An 18,239-nucleotide genomic window follows, 5' to 3' on the forward strand; every position below is an offset into this window, starting at 1 on the left:
GTTTTTGCTATAGGGCGCGTGCGCTCGCCAGACAGACAGAGAGAGACAGAGAGACAGAAAGCGAGAAATCACCCCCCAGGGGGGATGGCCATGCCGCAATCCCTTCTCCTCCATTCTCCTCTCGGGATCTTGGGCACGCACACACATGCGCCCGGTGTGAGTTCTAAGCCACTGGGTCCAGGATTCGAACTGTGGTACACTATGTGGGAGTGCAGCAACAACCATTACATCATCTGCTGGCTCTCCCCCCGCCCCAGCTTTTAAGGCCATTTGCCACCTTGCCCCCCGAGCCGTGAGGGTCTGGCTCTACGCATGGCCCTGACCGGCCTGCCCCTCTTCTGCAGAAGTACCCGCAGCCTCCTGGGCAGAAGAAGAAGAAGACTGTGAAGTATGGAGTCGGGGGCGTCCTCGCCTTCGCCTTGGTCTCCCTCATGTGGTTCCCCCTGGTTTTCATGTCTCTGTTGAAGACGGTGGGTGGCGTGACCAACCAGCCCCTGGATGTGTCTGTGAAGGTCGCCATCAATGGTTACGAGGTGGCTGCAGTGAGGAGGGGCCACCTGTCCTTGCGCTGTGGTCGGCAGGGTGGGGTCCCAGCTCCTGCTCCTTAGTCTGAAGCCTCTAGCCTCCACCTGCCGTCCCCAGAGGAGGGCCCAGCGTTCAGGCCGGACTCCAAGCTTCTGTTCTTGCAATTCCTTTGCCTAGACATACCCTTCCCACCTTCTCCCTGGCCAGTTTCAACAGAGAAGAGACCCAAGTCCCTTCTCTGTGTCTGGGCTCTGGGCACCTCAGCTTCTCCCAGCTCCTGCGCCTGGCTGGACCCGTGCCGCCCAAGGACACACGCTCCTGGAGCATGACGCGGCAGCTTGCACCCCTCTGCGCCCACGCCAGTGCAGGCCAGCTTCCTGAGGCGCACCCCTTTCCCCAGACCCTGTTCTCGATGAACGCACAGCAGCAGAACCTGGTCCCCTTCTCCGATGCCGACTACGACCAGCTGATCGAGCGCTATGCCCTCCACCCTGTGAGTGCCTCCCAAGCCAAGCTGGGGCGTCCAGCTCTTCTTGTCCCCACGGTCCTACCAGATCTGAAAACCTTATAAAGCCGCCGTTATTAAAGTGATAAGGCACTGGGATAGGATATCGTGCCTGATGCTCCCCCCTCTGTCTGTCCCCAGCCGGCCATGCAGTTTCTCGTGAACTACAGGCCAGAAGACATCGTGCTGGCCAAGGTCAAAAGCCAGGCCAGCCTGCTGTGGGGTATCAGCCCCGCCCACCGGGCAGCGCTGGTCAGGGAGCTGGCCAACGCCTCCTCCGTCTACGCCACCGTGTCCTGGGCCATCCGGAGGTAAGCCGGGAGCGTCTGAACCTGCAGCCCTGCCTCAGTTCTGGTCTGAGCCTGCATTCCGGAACAATCACATGTTCACACCTGCGGACCTGGAATTAGCACTGAAGGGCTGTCGGGCAGGCCCCGTCCCTCCCCGCTTTCCTCCCATCCTGTCTTCTCTCTTCTTTTCTCTCCCCCTTTTCCTCTTTGAAATAACAATTCCTGTTTTGAGTCTATGTGTTATTTGCCAACCTTTCACTATGGTTAATATTTTAGGATCAGTTTGTTTTGGTTTTTCATCTTATGGAAGTATGATTAAGAAACATTGAGGAGGAGACCAGCAGGTTCTAGAGGGGTTGAGGTTCTGCACTCCCACATGGCTGACTGGTTGGAGTCACGGACCCAGTGGCTTGAAAATCATGCTGGTGTGTGTGCATGCGTGCGCATAATCCTGAGAGGAGAATGGAGAAGGGACTGTGGCGGGGCCATCCCCCCAACCCCGGGGATGATTTCTCACTTTCCCTCTTTCTGTTTTTCTCTGTCTCTGTCTTTCCAACAAACACACATACCCTATGTCAAAAACCTAAACAAACCAAAGGAACATCGAAGTGGGCCGGGGTTACGGCAGCTGGTGCTCACATGGACAACTGTGTGTTTTGAGTCCCTGGCCCAGTAGTTTGAAAACCACTCCGGACACATGTGCATGTGTGCCCAAAATTCTAAAAGGGTATTGGAGGAGAAGAGATTGTGGTAAGGCCATATCCCCCGGTGTGTGGGGGGGTGATTTCTCACTCTCTCTCTGTCTCTCTCTGATGAGCACATGCACTTTATAGCAGAAAAGGAAAGAACAAAAGAGAAAAGAAAGAAGAAAAAGAAAGATAAGGAAATTTTAAAAAAGGAAAAAGAAAAAGGAGGCCAGCAGATAGCGTGGAGGTTAAGGATGCTGGATCTCCTCATGGCTGACTGCAGTTTGAGTCTTGGACCTGGTGGCTTTCTTTCTCACTCTCCCTCTCTCTCTTGCTCTGTCCCTCTCTGGTCAAATTAAAAACAAACAAATAAATAAATAAAATTAAATAAAATCACAATTATAAAAAAAAGAAAAAAATCTAAACAAAGAAAAATTTTTGCTAGTGAGTATGTGAGCTTGCCAGAGAGCGATAGAAAGAGAAAGACCGATGAAAAGGGAGAAAGCACCCCCCAATGGGGCACGGTTGAGCCGCAATTTCTTTTCCTCCATATCGCCTTCGTTCTAGAGTTGGGGGCACACATGCACATATGCCTGGCATGTTTTTCAAGCCGCCAGGTCCAGGACCCAACCCACACAGTCAACCATGTGAGACCCAGCTGCCTTAACTGCCAGGCCATAGACATGCCTGCTCATAAACTTTCAATTGTTTTATTTTTAAGGTAGGGTCTCACCAGGTTGCAGTGTTCCTGCCTGGGCCTCCCCAAGTGCTGAAATGACTGGAAATTTACTGTGACACCGGCCTTTAGACTGGGCCAGGAATTGAACACAGGCCTCCCATGTGGTTCCGGCTCATGGAGCACGGGGTGAGCAGTGCACACCCTGCTGCTGGGCCACACCTCATTTTTTGACTCTTTGGTAATAGTACATCACTTAACACACAAAAGCAAGGTGAGGTTGTGCAAACACGCTTCCGTTTGTTATATCCTTATTTTGCAAGCTTTTATCTAGTTTTTAAAACTGATTCTTATCTTTTCACTTTTTAAAATTTTCTTAATAGCTAAAGCGTAAGCACAGAGTAGCCTAGGCCTAGGGTCTGGATAATCGTTTTCACTGCCTTCCGCCTCCACGCTGCCACTGGAAGGCCATGAAGGAAACAAAACAACAGGAGGTTAGATGAAGCACCTGAGAAAATGTGCCAACTAGAGGTGGGGCGGCCATGGTGTGTACAAGGGGCCGTGATGTGTGTAACGCAGAAGGCTTTTTATTTTTTAAGAATTATTTTGCTGAGGGATCAATAGATGGCATAATGGTTACCTCTCTGGACTCCCATGTAGTTGACTGTAGTTCAAGTCCTGGACCTGGTGGCTTAAAGCTCACCCTGGGTGCATGTCTGTGTGTGTGCCCAAGATCCCAAGAGGACAATGAAGGAGAAGGGACTGTGGTGCGGCCATCCCCCCAGGAAGTGATTTCTCACTTTCTGTCTGTCTCTATCAGTCTGGCAAGCACATATGCCCTACAACAAAAATCTTTCTAAAAAAAGAAAAGAGTTATTTTATTGGGACCAGCAAATGGCATAATGGTTACATCACTGGACTCCACAGTTGACCACGGTTTGAGTCCCAGACTTGGTGGCTTAAACTCATGCCAGGCATATGTGCATGTGTGTCCAAGATCCAGAGAGGTGAATGGAGAAGAAGGGATTGTGGTGTGGCCATTCTCCCCAGGGGTAGGGTGATTTCTCACTTTTTGTCTCTCTGGCAAGTGCATGTGCCCTACAGCAAAAATCTCTACCAAAACAAAAAAAAAAAAAGAATTATATTATTTATCATTATTATTATTTTTAAATTTGCTATAGGGCATATGCACTTACCAGAGGAAAAGTGAGAAAGCAAACTGCCAGGCCTGGACTAGAACCTTCGTCAGCCATGTGGTAGTCCAACGCCTTAACCATCATGGCACCTGCTGGCCCCTAGCAAAGTATTTTTTTTATAAGTAGGAGCATACTTTAAAATAATGACAAAAAGTACAGTCTAATAATACATATACCAGTAACATAGTCATTTATCCTGATCAAGTATTGTGTTCTTGGTACTTACTTTCTATAATTGTTTGAGCTATATTCTCATTGTCACAGACATGTGAGTGATGCATTGGGATAGGACATTATGACAACTATGTCACCAAGCAACGAGAATTTTTCAGCTCTATTATAATCTTACCGAATTATAATGCATTTTGTTGTTGACCAAATGTCATTATGAAGCACATGACTGTATACACATTTATACACACAGACACACACACACACACACACACACATACATATAAATTTATATATATTAGCCATTTGCAAGTATTTTGTTGAGGATTTTTGTACTAGTGTTTATTTTCTGCTCTTGCGCTGTGTTTTTCTGGCTTTGGTATCAGAGTACCACTGGCTTTGTAGAATGAATTTGGAGGTATACTTTCTCTCTTTCTCTCTCTCTCTCTCTCTCTCTCTTTTGTTTGTTTTCTGGAAGAGTTTTACATGACATCAGTATTATTTTTTTTACTAAATGTTTGGTTAAATTTACCAGCAAAACCTCTGGGCATGGAGTTCTTTGTGAGAAGGTCTTAAGCTACAAATTCAATGTCTTTAATAGCTGTAAGACATTCAGGCTGTATATTTAATTGTGAGTTCATTTCTATAGTTTATCTTTGAAAGAATTTGTGCATTTTATTTCTATTGCTGAATTTATTGACAGAGTTGTTTATAATATTCACTTAGTCTTTTCACCTCTGTAGGATCTGTATTGATGTCTCCTTTTTAATTCTGATGTTGATCATTTATAACTTCTTTCTTTTTTTCTCCCTAATTGATGTGGTCAGATGTTTATCAATTTTATTGATATTCTCAAGAACTAAGCTTTATTAATTATATATACTCATGATGAGAAAGCAGCATGGTATTGGCACAAAAACAGGCAGGCAGACTAATGAAACAGAATTAGGAACCCAGAAATAAACCCTGAAACATACAGTCAACTGATTTTCAACAGAGTACAAGATAACCCAGTGGGGAAAAGAAAATCTCTTCAGCAAATGGTGCTGGAAAAACTGGATATCAACCTGTAGAAAAATGAAACTGTATCCCTATCTCTCACCTTTAACAAAAACCAACTTGAAATGGATCAAGGATCTAAACATAAAATTTCAAACTATAAAACTACTGGTGGAAAATATGGAGGAAACTCTTCGAGACTTCAGAGTAGGCAAAAACTTTTAAAATAAGACACCCCAAAGCATAGGCAATAACCCCAAAAAGAGACAAGTAGGACTACATTAGGCTAAAAAGCTTCTGCATGGCTAAAGAAACAATACCTAGAGTGAAGAGACAACCCTCAGAATGGGAGAAAATATTTGCAGACTATGCCTCAGATAAGGGGTTGACAACCAGAAAATACAGGGAACTCAAGTAGCTTATCCAGAACATATAAATAAATAAACAAACAAATAAATAAATAAATAAATAAAATCCAATCAAAAGATGGGCAAATGACTTGAACAGACAACTCTCTAAGAAAGATAAACAAACAGCCAAAAGGCATATGAAACAATGCTCAACAACTCTTATCATGAGGGAAATGTAAATCAAAACCACAGTGAGCTACCATTTCACCCCAGTCAAAATGACTAAGATTAAAAAACTAATATCCCCAGCTGGTTTTTTGTTTTTGTTTTTGTTTTCTTTTCTTCTTGTACCTGGCGAGAGTTTCTAAGCCACAGCACAGGGAGTGAGAATGCAAGGTCCAGTGGTCTCCATGAATTGAACAGGGCTCAGAATTTAGCAAAGCCAAGGTGGTGAGAATTTGTGAGTTATACTGCTCTTTGTTCTGTTGTTAAATGTTTACACATGCACATGTCATATACCCCAGTACAATGTCCTGATGTTTAATTAAGCAGCCAGTTGTCTTGTAAAGAAATTAAAAGAAAAAGGTATTTAAAATTTCCCATGAATTTCCCACTTTAGTAGGTATTTATTTCTTTATTTAGATCTGAGATTCATCAACTGTCATTTACCTCAAGCCAGAACGTCCTTTAGGGTGCCTCGTAGTGCAGTTCAGCTAGTAATAAATTCTCTCACTTCTGTTTGATTGCTTGTTTCTGGTATTTGAAAATGTCACTGTTTGAAAAGATCATCCTCATTTCTGAAGGATATTTTTGCTGGTTATAGAATTCTGAGTTGGGCTAGTTGGAGGTTTTCCCCCATGCAAAACTTTAAAGATACCTTTCTCCTGTTTCCTGGTCTTCATTGTTCCCATTGAGAAGTTGGTGTCATTTGTCCTGCTGATCCCCTGATTGTAATAGGTTGTTTCTCTCTGGCTGTTTTGAAGACTTTCTCTATCTTAAGTATTCAGCAATATGATTATGATTCTGCATTTATAGTATTCTCTTTTTGTCTTTTTTCTTTTCTTTTCTTTTTTTTTTTTTTTTTTTTTTTGAGAGGTTTTTGCTATAGGGCACATGCGCTCGCCAGACAGACAGAGAGAGACAGAGAGACAGAAAGCGAGAAATCTCCCTCCGGGGGGGATGGCCCCGCCGCAATCCCTTCTCCTCCATTCTCCTCTCGGGATCTTGGGCACTCACACACATGTGCCCAGCGTGAGTTTAAGCCACCGGCTCCGGGACTTGACCCTCGGTCGACTACGTGGGAGTCCAGCAACATAGCCATTATGCTAACTGCTGGTCCCTTTATAGTATTCTTTATATTTATCCTGCTTGTGGTTTTGCTGGTTATTTTGGCTCTCTAGGTTGGTATTTTTCACCATATCTGGGTAATTTCTAGTTATTTCTCTTTGAATAGTTTTTTCTGTTCCATTCTCTCTCTCTAATTACATATATATGTTAGGGTGACTGATATTGTTTCAGGGGTCCTTGAGGCTCTCTTCATTTTTTTTCAATTTCCTTTTCTCAGTGTTAGGGTATCTCTCTGAGTCTACTGGCCCTTTTTTTTTTGCTGTTCCTGCTATGTCATTAAGTCCATTCAGTGAATTTTTTCATTTCATTTCAGCTCTTGCCTTTCCATTTGGACATGACTTTTTCAAATATAGAAGACTAAAATGTCACATATAAAATTTACTGTCTTTTTGAGTGTACAGTTCAGTGCCATTTAATACCACTATGGTTTATGTCTCCTAAAATTCATGTGTAGGAACTTGGTTATATTGCAAAGGCACTAAGAGGAAACTTAGGAGCCAGCAGGTGGCATAGTGGTTAAAGCGCTGGACTCCTACCGGGCCAGTTGCGGTTAGAGCCCCAGACTGGCTTCTTGACAATCACGCCAGGCACAGGTGTAGTTGAATGGAGACGAGATTGTGGCATGGCCATTCCCCTGGGGAGGTGATTTCCCACTTTCCCTCTTTAACTCTCTGTCTCTCTCTGGTGAGCATACCACTCTATAGCAAAAACCTAAAAACAAACAAACAAACAAAACCAAACTTACTACCTTCATGTTACTAAAAGGTGGGTCCTGTGGGATGCACATGTGCCTGGCGTAATTATCAAGCCGCCCAGTCTGGGACTCGAACTGAAGTTGGTCATATGGGCGTCCAGTGCCTTAACCACCACACCACATGTTGGCCCTAAGGTTCTTAATTTCCTAAGGGCTCAGAATATGATCTATTTTGGTGAATGTGCCGTTTGCACTTGAATAGGTATCCTGTTCCTGTTGGCTGGAATGGTTGCTAAATGTCAGCCAGGTCAAGTTAATGGCATTATTCAGGTCTCCTACATCCTTGTTGGTTTTCTATCTACTCATTCCGTTGGTTACTTAGAAAGAAGTGAGGGAGTCTCCAAATACAATGGTGACTTTCTCCTTTCAGTTCTGAGTTTTGTCTTGTTTAGTTTGGAACTCTGTCATGGAGGAATGCACATTTAGGACTGGTAAGTCATCTTGGTGAATCGATTCTTTTATTATGCAATGGCCCTGTTTGTACCTGGTCATTTTCTTTGCTCTGAAGTCTTCCTTTTCAGAGACTAATATAGCCACTGCTTCTTTACTTTGCTTAGTGTTTGCTTTATGTATCTTTTTTCCATCCTTTCCTTTTTAATCCATTAATACTAGGGGCTGGCAGACTTGGCCTATGAAGGGCCAGCGAGTAGATGTTCAGGTTCTGTGGGCCACACGCTCTCTGTCTCCTCTTCCTCCCTACCCTCAAAAGATGTAAAAACCACTCTTTAAACCAGTTCCTGGGCAGGATCCGGTCTGTGAGCCATAGTTTGCTCACCCCGAATCTACACAATTGCACAATTATAATTACACAGTTAGACTCTAATTGGGTTCTGTTTGCTTTTTTCAATCCGATGTGGCAGTCTCTGTTTTGTTTTGTTTTGTTCATTTTGTTTTTAATTTGCTAAAGGGCACATAACACTCTCCAGGAAGATAAAGAGAGAGAAAAAGTGAGAAACACCCTTCGGGGGCGGAGTCACACGGCCGTGCCTTCTCCAGTCTCCTCTCAGAGCTTTGGGCATGCACACACGCACAGCGCCAGGTGTGTTTTTCAAGCCACCAGGTCTGGGTCTGGAACTACACAGTTGGCCACGTAGGAGCCAGGCTCTTTAATCACCATGCCACCACTGGCGAAGCAATCTTCAGTTTGAATTGCTACCCTCAGATCAGTTAGATTTAGCGTGATTGTTGGTGCGGTTAGATTGAGGTCTGCCCGGTTATTACTTCCTTTTCTCAGTCTTTCTCTGCTCTCTTTTCTGCCTTCTTTTGAATTACTTGAATATTTTTTAGTATTCCATTTATCTTACCTATTTTTTTTGCTCTGTCTCTTTGTATGACTTTTTAGTTGTTCTTTGAGGATCATATACATAAGTAATAAATTATAGATTTATAATTACTTCGAGTTAATATTCTACCATCGTATGCTAACTGTAGACAGTCATGTAATGAACTTCGCCTTGTCTTTGCCGTGCTTACCTTACACCTTTCCCTTCTCCGTGTTCTAATTGTCATGTATATTGCAGTTATATACATTGAGTCTCCACGGGCCGTATTACAATGTTCCTTTATGTTCACAGGTATTTTGAAGTACTGAAGAGAAGAAAATAGTCCATTATATTCACTTCAACGTTTACCTTTTCTGTTGTTCTTTCTTCATTCCCGACGTTCAAACTTTCATTCTGGTGTCTTTTCGCTTTCATCTTTTATTCTGGTACCCTTTCCTATTTCTTTTAGAATACGTCTCTTAATGATGAATCTTTTTAATTATTTTCTTCTTCTGTGTCTTATTCTGCCTTTACTATTGAAAGATATTTCTGCTGGACATGGAATTCTGAGGCAACTGTTCTTTCATTTCACTTTTGTTCTTCTCTCTCTCTTTAATGCCAGAGGGCACATGCATGAGAGAGAGAGCGAGAGAGCATGCCACGTGGGGCTAGGTCATGCCACAATTCTTCTTCCCTTCAATTCTTCATCTGGTAAGATCCCGTGCATGCACACCCACACCCTGATGAGTTTCTCAAGCTGTCAGGGCTGGGACTCGAACTCTCGTTGACTGTGTGGGAGCTGCTTCCTCTGAGTAGTGCCTAACCACCGTGCAGGGGTCCAGCCCTTGTTTCATATTTCAAAAGATACTGTTTCCTCACCCTGACAACCATTGTTTCTGATAAGAAATCTGTCTTCTCTGTTCCCTGCAATGTAATGTATTTTTTTCCTCTGACCATTTTAAAGATCTGCTTTATCTCTGGCATTTAGTTGTGTGATTACTGTGTTTCTCTGTATGAGTTTCTTTGACTTTATTCTCGCTAGGATCTCTGAGCTTCTTGAGCCTGTAAATTTATATCGTTTACCTTATTTGGAAAGGTTAAGTCATTACTCTTTGAAAATAAAATTTCAGGGCCAGCAGATGGCATGGTAGTTAAGGTGCTGGATCCCACATAGCCGACTGTGGTTCAAGTTCTGGACCCAGTGGCTTGAAGACCACACTAAGTGGGATATAGGCCGGGGAGGTGAGGTTGGAACAGGAGTGCAGCTCAGGCCTGCTCAGCCCTCACGCTGGCCCTGAACTGGGCAGAGCACCTCTGAGGCCGACGTCTCCCTGCCATGCCCCTGGCCTGTGTAGGGGCAGAAGACTAAAGAATTAGCATAAGAAAGGATTAGAAAAAGGGGAAGAAGAAAGTGACTCTGGGCACACGTGCACATTCAAGGTCCCGAGAAGAGAATGGAGGAGGCATGGTTGTGGCTTGGCTGGCCCCCAGGGGTGGCTTCCCACTTTCTGGGTCTCTCTGGCGAGCACATGTGTCCTATGGCAAAAACCTAAAAAAAAAGAAAAGAAAACAAAGAAAGGGAAGAAAAGAAAAGGGTTCTCCCTCAATCTCTCTTCTCTTTATGGATTTCCGCGGTAAGAATGATAGAAATCTCAATATTGTCCCAGAAATCTCCAAGGCAGTCATTTATTGAAACCCTTTTTTCTCAGCTCTTCGCCGCAGACCTTCTCTGCTCCTGTGTTCACGCTCACCGTCATCTCCCCCTGCTAGTAGGCCTGTCTAGGACAGCCCTTATTTCAGGTCACCGTCTCTCAGCTCGTTCTTTGGTGGGGAAGATAGCATTTTTGTTGTAAGACACATGTGCTCCCTGGAGCGTCAGAGAGAGGGAGGGAAAGTGAGAAAGGACCCCGGCGGGGTTGGCCATGCCATCACCCCTGTGTGGAGTTCCCGGCCAGCGAGGGTGGGACGTAGGGCCGAGCGGGAAGGCCTGGCCCTGCGCTCCGAGCGGGCACTCTGCTCCTCACCGCGCTCTGCTCTCCCTTTCCTTCAGGAACGTGTCTCTGGTCACCAACGTGGAAGCGGCCGGCCAGCACACGGTGTACTACACGGACGCGGGCACCCGTGAGCGGCTGGTGCACATGCTCACCCGCGCCAGGGCAGAGCCCGTGTAAGTCTCCCTGCTCCCACGATGGCGGGGCCTTGCCTGGACAGCTGCCGGGCGGGGCTTGAGTGCGTGACCAGAGGGTGTCACTCCCGGGAGGTGGCACTTTCTCAGATCTGTGGGCCGCCTGCTCCCCCAGGCGAGGCCACTTGATAATGGACTTCAGGCCTCAGAGTACAGGAGCGGCTGAGTCAGGGGTTCAAGCTTGTATTTGCCTGTCCCCTGGGTTCCGCACCCGGCAGCCTCACGGGAGGCCTCACGGGAGGCCGCCGGGTCCAGGGCACATCCATTTTCCAAACTGCTGACTGTTTAGGGTGCAATGCCAAACTCGGAGGCTACTGTGTCAACCAGGCAGGGCTGGAGAGCTCTGCGTCCAGGACTCCCGCAGTGCCGTGTGACCACCACCATCCCTCTCCAGGCCTCTCTTCAAAATCTTGCAAAAATGACCCTGTCCCCATTAAACAGCATCTCCTCACTCCTTCCCCAGTCTCTGCAACCTCCATTCTACCTTCCCTAGTTTTGAACCAGCCTCCTCTCCCTGCCTCGACGGGGCGGGGGGCGGGGGGGCTCAGCGCATTCGCCCTCTGCTGACTGGCTTTTTCACTTGGCACGATGTCCTCAGGGTTCAGCCACGCTGTAGCGTGTGTTGAGATTTCCTTCCTTTTTGGTGCTGAAAGACAAACGTGGTATTCATTTTTCATATCTTATTTGCACGTTTATCTGTCTATGGAGACTTGGGTTGCTTCTATAGTTTCTCTATTGTGTATGATGTTGCCGTGAATATGAGTATGCAAGATTCGGCTTTCTGTCCTTTTCGGTATATTCCCAGAAGTGAATTGCTGGATCACATGGCAATTTTATTTTAAATTTGTTGAGAAACTGCCATCTTGTTTTCCACAGTGGCTGCGCTGTTTCACTTTCCCACCAGCAGTTTTCAAGGGTCCCTCATTTCTCCAAATCCTCGCCCTTTTTTTTTTTTTTTTTTTTTTTTTTTTTTTGCTATAAGGTGCATGTATTTGCCAGGAAAAGACACAGAGAGAGAGAAAATGAAAAAGCACCCCTCAGGAGGGATGGCTATGCTGCAATCCCTTCTCCTCAATTCTCTTCTTGAGATTTTTGAGGGCGTGCACACACACACACACACACGCGCGCGCGCGTTGTGGTTTTCAAGCCTCTGAGTCTAGGACTCAAACTGCACACTCAGCCATGTGGGATCGAGTAATTAACCACCGCACCAGCCAGCACCTGTATTCTGTATCCTGCCCTTTTTTTTTCTTGTCAGGTAGCCTTCCTAATAGCTGTGAGCTGAGATGGCTCATTGTAGTTCTGATTTGCATTTTTCTAATGATTAATATGGCTGGTGTGCTTATTGGGCATTTCTGTAATTTTTGGAGAAATGTTTATTTGAGTTTTTTGCCTATTCTTGAATTAGGTTGCTTTTTTATTATTATTTTGTTTTAGGAATGTATATATCCAATTTTTATCAGATACATGTTTTGCAAATGTTTTGTCACATTCTGTGGGTTGCCTTTTTGCTCCGTTGAAAAATTTTTTGTTCTTTTTATATTAATTTTTTATTTAATTTTATATATCATTATTATAATTGTTTTTAAATTTGACCAAAGAGAGAGAGGGAAAGTGAGAAAATGAGCTACCAGGGAGCCTGGCATGTCCCAACCACCATATCACATGTAGGTCCAGATAATTTTTTTGTGTGTGTGAGGTTTTCGCTATAGGGCGCGTGCGCTCGCCAGACAGACAGAGAGAGACAGAGAGACAGAAAGCGAGAAATCACCCCCCAGAGGGGATGGTCACGCCGCAATCCCTTCTCCTCCATTCTCCTCTCGGGATCTTGGGCACGCACACACGCCCGGCGTGAGTTTTAAGCCACTGGGTCCAGGACGCGAACCGCGGTCAACTATGTGGGAGTCCAGCGACATAGCCATTACGCTAACTGCTGGTTCCCAGGTCCAGATAATTTTTAAAAAATTTTTTTTCTCCTTTATTTCCAGAGAGAGGAAGTAAGCATTCCCCAATGGGAAGTGGCCGTGGAGTGATCATGCCATGACCCTTTTCCTTCCACTTCTCCATCTGGTCAGGGTTTGGGGCACACTTATACATGAACACCAGCATGTTTTTTTCAAGCCACCAGAGTTCGTATCCAACCTGCAGTTGGCCATGTGGGATCCCAACCCCTTAACATCTGTGTTATAAGCTGACCAATAGTAGCTTTAGAAATACAAATTTTTTGTTTCCAGAAAGTCTAGTGTGCGTGTTTTAAAATTTTGTCGTCTGTGTGCCTTTGGTGTAGTATTCAAGAAATCACTGCCAAACCCAGCCATTTGGAGAGCCCATCCATTTTAAAGATGGGAAGGTTGAGGCCCAGAGCTGGGGCCACACACGAAGCTCCCCGGAGTATCTGACCAGCGACGAGCCCTTTAGGACTGGCCACGTGTCTCTGATGGCCTCTCACAGCTTTGTCCATGTATTGACGCCTCTCCCTCCATCACCAACCAACATACACACACCTGCTAATAATCTCCAGTTCCCTGACGCCAGCCTGGGATGTGGGGAGGGTCTCCAAAAATCAGAGGGCTCAAGAAGACAGAAATACATACGAATGGGCCTGAGCATTTGAAGGCCCCACACCCTCACGCACAAACTGTAAACTTGCCGTGTGACCACATGACCTTGCTCGTATGCCTGCGGACCGGCAGGAGACAGAGCACCTGCAGGGCAGCCTGCCCAGGGAGCAGGAGCTCCGGAGTGATTGCCGGGAACGCCAGCACCTGCAGGTCCTCTGGAGGCTGGGTCCTACAGGTGCATGCTGGGAAGACACTCATACAAAAGCAATCCGCTTTTCAGAGGTTGCATGAGGGTGCGCAGGATAAATACCATTGGCTGAGGGAGCAGCTTCAGGTCATCACCACGCTGGGGTCATGGATGCCAAAGAAATTCAGCCAACTTGGTAGAAGGAAGGGAGCATTTTGGGCACTCAGAGGAGGCCGTGGTTATGCATTAGTGGGGACCGCTGATGAAGATGGGGAAGAGGGCACGAGGCCAGATCTCAGGCAGCCAAGGGGGCGGTCTCCTCTGGAGGTTGCCTTGACTCTAACTAAACTCCTAGTGAGTGTGCGTTGGCTTCTGGGCTAGTGGGTTTTGTTTTCTTTTCCTGACTGTAGAATGCTCCCTGGACTGATCCCCAAAGCCCTCAGAACTACTGCGGGGACCGAAGCGAAAATGGCCCACCGGCTGGATGTGGGTGAGGACTGTCACATCCCTTGGGGGAGCCGGCTTCTCATCTGCTACGTTGCTTCTCCCCACCCCCGTCTGGCCAGACTCCCCTATGCGAGGGGAGAGAAACTCCCTGCTATGTGTATATGGAGGACCAGTCCTGTGCTTTGGGAACCAGCCTGGCACTGAAGGGTGTGTCCGTGGGGTCGTGTTCCCCAGGAGCTGAGCTCAGTGTGGGGCGGGGTGGAGCCGAGGGCCACGGCCAGCTGACTGAGCACACGCCACGACAATATCGTATGTCTGTGTGCGTGGGGCCTGGCACCATTCCAAGGGCTTTTAAGTGCCTTTTCTTGTTGGAGGCTCATTTGAGGCAAGGACTCGCAGCAGACTCGAAAAGAACTAATTTACTGAATCCTGAACGGGGAGGAAGCTGAATGCAGTGTGTTTTGTTTTTGCCAAATCTCAAACCAAAACAACCTTTTGTTAAAGAACAAACACAGATACTGAAGACTAATTCGCCGAGGAACAGGGTCTAGGGCGGCTCTGGACAGAGAACCCAGCGGGCAAACTCGGCAAACGTAGCAGGAGGCGGGGTTCTGCCGGGGACTCCAGGGCAGGCGAGCCTGGGAGCAGAGGCTTTTGGGGACGCCAGCCAGCGTGGCAAGCTCTTCCAGACAGTCCTCAAATGCCAGGCCATCGGGAGGTGCTTGCAGGGGGACCCTGCCTTGGATGCCTCAGACCTGCTGTGTAGGGGCAAGGCTCCCTGGGGTGAGAGGAGCCCCAGTGTCACGTGAGCCCCACTTTGAGGAAACTGCGAGCGGGTGGGTGGGGTTCCCTAAGGGGACCAAATGGGCCATCAGGACCCACACTGAATCTCTTCGGGTTGCGCAGAGGGGTGGAGTGACACCAGCGGGCACCTTAGTGGCATGGGAGGGGCTAGAGCACCCTCCACCCACGTCCGTCACAGCGGGCACTGTGTGGGCACAGCACACGCACATGCGTGCCATGGTCACGCATGTTCGGGACAGGCTCTCGGCTGGCGTCCCCCCCTCATGGAGAGCGAGGTCGGGAACTAGGTGGCTGGTGGACGTCCAGGCGCAGGGGCGGTGAGCTGCAGCCGGTGTGCGGGTGGGCCGTGAGCCCAGGGTCTCCTTGGCTCACCACGAGCTGGGTCCAGGGACTGCACTCAGCCCCACCTCGTGGGCTCTAGTGGCCTCCTGGGCACGGTGAGAGCCAGGTGACCATCAGTTGCGTCCCCACACACCCACCAGGGCCTGTTAGCGACAGCTGTCCTGGCGTGGCTGGTCACCTTGGTGGCCCGGTCTTTGGGGCTGCATGGTGGCAGGCCATTTGGGCACGTCCCTGGAGTGGGACCTCGCCTTGCTGACAGGACTGGCCTGTGGGAAGAGCCGTGCTCTGTTGGGGGGACCCACCTGGGCCTCAGGCCCCGCTGACCGCACCTGTTCTTGCAGCCCACTCCCACCGGCCGCAGGAGGTAGACCAGCTGGCCTTCTTCCGCAATGCCACGGTCCGGCTGCAGCGGCTCAGGCCCATGGACGTCCCCGAGAGCGAGGGCGAGGGCCACCCAGCAGCAGAGTGGTGGATGGTGCAGGAGTGGCGGCCGGCCTGTGACCAGAACCGGGGCTGTGGCCGCGACCTGGAGCTGGTGATCTACAACGACAAAGTCAGCCCACAGAGCCTGAACTTCCTGGCAGGATATGGGTGAGGCTCACCCCTGAGCTCGTGGGTCCCTATGTCCCTTCAGCCGCTGGCCTCACCCGTCCATGGAGGTCAGAGCTGGCTCCCTTTTCCCCACCTGCTCCCTGAGCCCTGAGGACCCTGCCAGCTCCCAGCATGGAATCTCTGTCCCCAGAGACATGTGTGTCCCTGCCCCCGGTCCTGTCTTCGGGTACCATCACTCTGCTCCGGGCTTGGCCTCCCCACCCTCACCCCAGGGGGCGCTGGGATTCAGCCGGTTGTCCTGAGCACCCTGACTTCCCCTTCCCCAGCATCGTGGGGCTGTACGTGTCAGTGGTGTTGGTGGCAGCCAAGTTCATCCGGGAGCACTTCCTGGGCGCCTCGCGCTCGCTCATGCAGGAGGAGCTGCCCTGCGTGGACCGCCTGCTCCGGCTCTGCTCCAGCATCTTCCTGGTCCGCGAGCTGGGCGCCTTCGAGCTGGAGCAGCAGCTCTTTGCCAAGCTCGTCTTCCTGTACCGCTCGCCGGAAACCATGATCAGGTGGACCCGAGAGCGCCCCCCTGCCTCCCGCCGCCGGCCACTCCTCGACCCTGACTCTGGGGCTGCAGCGGGGCCAGGGGAGGCAATCCTAGCATCCTAATGCCCTTTGGCCCTGGGGAAAGCAAGGCCATTGGCTCACCCCATCCCCAGCACCCGGCCAAGCCCTGAGCCTGCAGCGGGGCCTGGGGCGGAGGCTTTGTGCTCGCACCAGGGCACCTCAGCCCCTCCCCTGCTCCCTGACCTCGCATCCTGTACTCCTGGTGGGGAAGCGGACCATGCCGGCTGCCCTGGAGGAGGAGCCAGCGCACCTCAGTGACTTCAGCCTCCTCTGGTGTCTCAGAGGGAAGCTGAGCTGCCCGCTGCACCACCATTAAGCAAGCTAATGACCCTTGAAGGCTCCTGGCCCTTCGGCGAGGCCGCCTCCTCCTGCTCCAGACCCCACTGCCGTCCGAGCGTGGCATCGGCACCCGTTTCCAGGGCCAGGCCGGAGCCGGTTCCTGCCTTCTCGCCTGGCTGGGCTGTGCGTAGCAAGAGGTTAATAAATGCTTGGGGTGAGGCCCAGAGTCACCTTGATCCCCAGGGCTGTGGACACTTGGAGGCTGGGAACCTTTGTGTGAGGCAGTCAGTGGGCTCCGGGTCCAGCCCGAGACGTGACATGTGACCGTGGACCTGTGGCCAAGCTCTTGCCTGCACCCCCAAGCAGGCGGGGAAGCTGCCACCTGACCTGGAGGGGCTAGGTCCCTGAGCTCTTCCTCTGGGCAGGATGGAGGAAAAGGGGCCACAGCAGGCACAGTTCCCCACCCGCACTGTAACCCACCCTTGGCGAAAGCTGGCTCATGGGGGCTATAGGTGTGTGGATGCAGTCTCCCGGGAAGTCTAAACTGGTTTTCGGGCCCTGTTCCACCAAGGATCGGGCCTCGCACCGAGGGAACACACCTGCTGTGCTCGCCGTATGCAGGGACACACTTGGGCCCAATAGCCTGCCTGTGGCTGCAGGACTGAGGCAGAACCCTGGGATCCCATGGTGCCTTAGCATGGCGACCTGTCCTGAGCCCTCTGAAATCCAAGGACTGGACCGTGCAGCCTGGACGCGAGAGCCCCAGGTCCCTTGTCCCACCCAGGTTTCAGGGCCTGTGTCTGCAAGACGAGGCTGAGCAGCCGGATCTCAGAGCTGGACCTGGCCTAAGAGAAGCAGGCAGCAGCACGCAGGCAGCTCTGGGGTTGGCTCTGAGCCGGTGCAGGAAGTGAGGGCAGAGTGAGGGCAGGCAAAGAGAAAGGCGGCTGTATGTGATCCAGCCTCCGGTGAGTTCTCAGGCCCAGAGCAAGACTCCACAGAATGGGGTCTGTGTGGCCAGTCGCCTCTGCCTGTCCAGGTGGGGGGCTGGTGGGGTGCACCAGCGGCCCTGACTGGAGCAAGGGCTGGTTCTCTGCAGCCACGGTGTGGTGGGAAGACTGGGGGCCAGAGACAGCACAGGCATCCGCTGCAGGCCCCCAGCAGAGGTGGGAAGCCCTGGGCTGAGGTCTCGGGGAGCCCTGGGGCAGCACAGTGTGCAGAGGCCGATAAGGGGAGCTCCAGGCAGCTCAGAACAGAGGCTCTGATGCTTGCTGGTCCCTCGCCCGTGGCACCCCAAACCCGAGGCCGTCTTCTAAGACACAGGAACAAGCTGTTCCTTTCACCGCCAGTTACAAAAAGAAACCAGAGCCATTTCACGGTATTATCTTTCAATTGCTTAAAACTAATCAGTGCAAAGTGAGGTAAAAGCTGCGTGTCCAGGCCAAGTGGGAGGCGGGGCCCTCACACGAGCCTGCGCATCTTGGAGTCTCTCCCCATGTCACCTTCCCGCGC

At 49.7% G+C, this 18,239-nt stretch overlaps 2 protein-coding genes across 2 annotated transcripts in view; one reads left to right on the plus strand and one right to left on the minus strand.

Annotated features, from left to right (window-relative positions):
- The window catches only part of LOC102501742 (piezo-type mechanosensitive ion channel component 2), a 76,377-nt gene extending 59,507 nt beyond the window's left edge, over positions 1-16,870 (plus strand). The window contains exons 43-49 of the mRNA XM_027766593.1: positions 345-533; positions 926-1,018; positions 1,172-1,341; positions 10,812-10,928; positions 14,105-14,184; positions 15,629-15,878; positions 16,166-16,870. Of these exons, the coding sequence (XP_027622394.1) occupies positions 345-533; positions 926-1,018; positions 1,172-1,341; positions 10,812-10,928; positions 14,105-14,184; positions 15,629-15,878; positions 16,166-16,493 (1,227 nt within the window). The 3' untranslated portion in view covers positions 16,494-16,870. The remainder of the gene's footprint in view (positions 1-344; positions 534-925; positions 1,019-1,171; positions 1,342-10,811; positions 10,929-14,104; positions 14,185-15,628; positions 15,879-16,165) is intronic.
- Positions 16,871-18,094: 1,224 nt separating this feature from the next.
- The window catches only part of NPEPL1 (aminopeptidase like 1), a gene marked incomplete at its 5' end in the record, with an annotated part of 17,072 nt that continues 16,927 nt past the window's right edge, over positions 18,095-18,239 (minus strand). Inside the window, 1 exon segment of the mRNA XM_014582232.1 lies at positions 18,095-18,227. Within this exon segment, the coding sequence (XP_014437718.1) occupies positions 18,189-18,227 (39 nt within the window).

This window comes from Tupaia chinensis, unplaced genomic scaffold (assembly GCF_000334495.1).
Source record: "Tupaia chinensis unplaced genomic scaffold, TupChi_1.0 Scaffold000066_1, whole genome shotgun sequence".
Classification (NCBI taxonomy): Eukaryota; Metazoa; Chordata; class Mammalia; order Scandentia; family Tupaiidae; genus Tupaia; species Tupaia belangeri.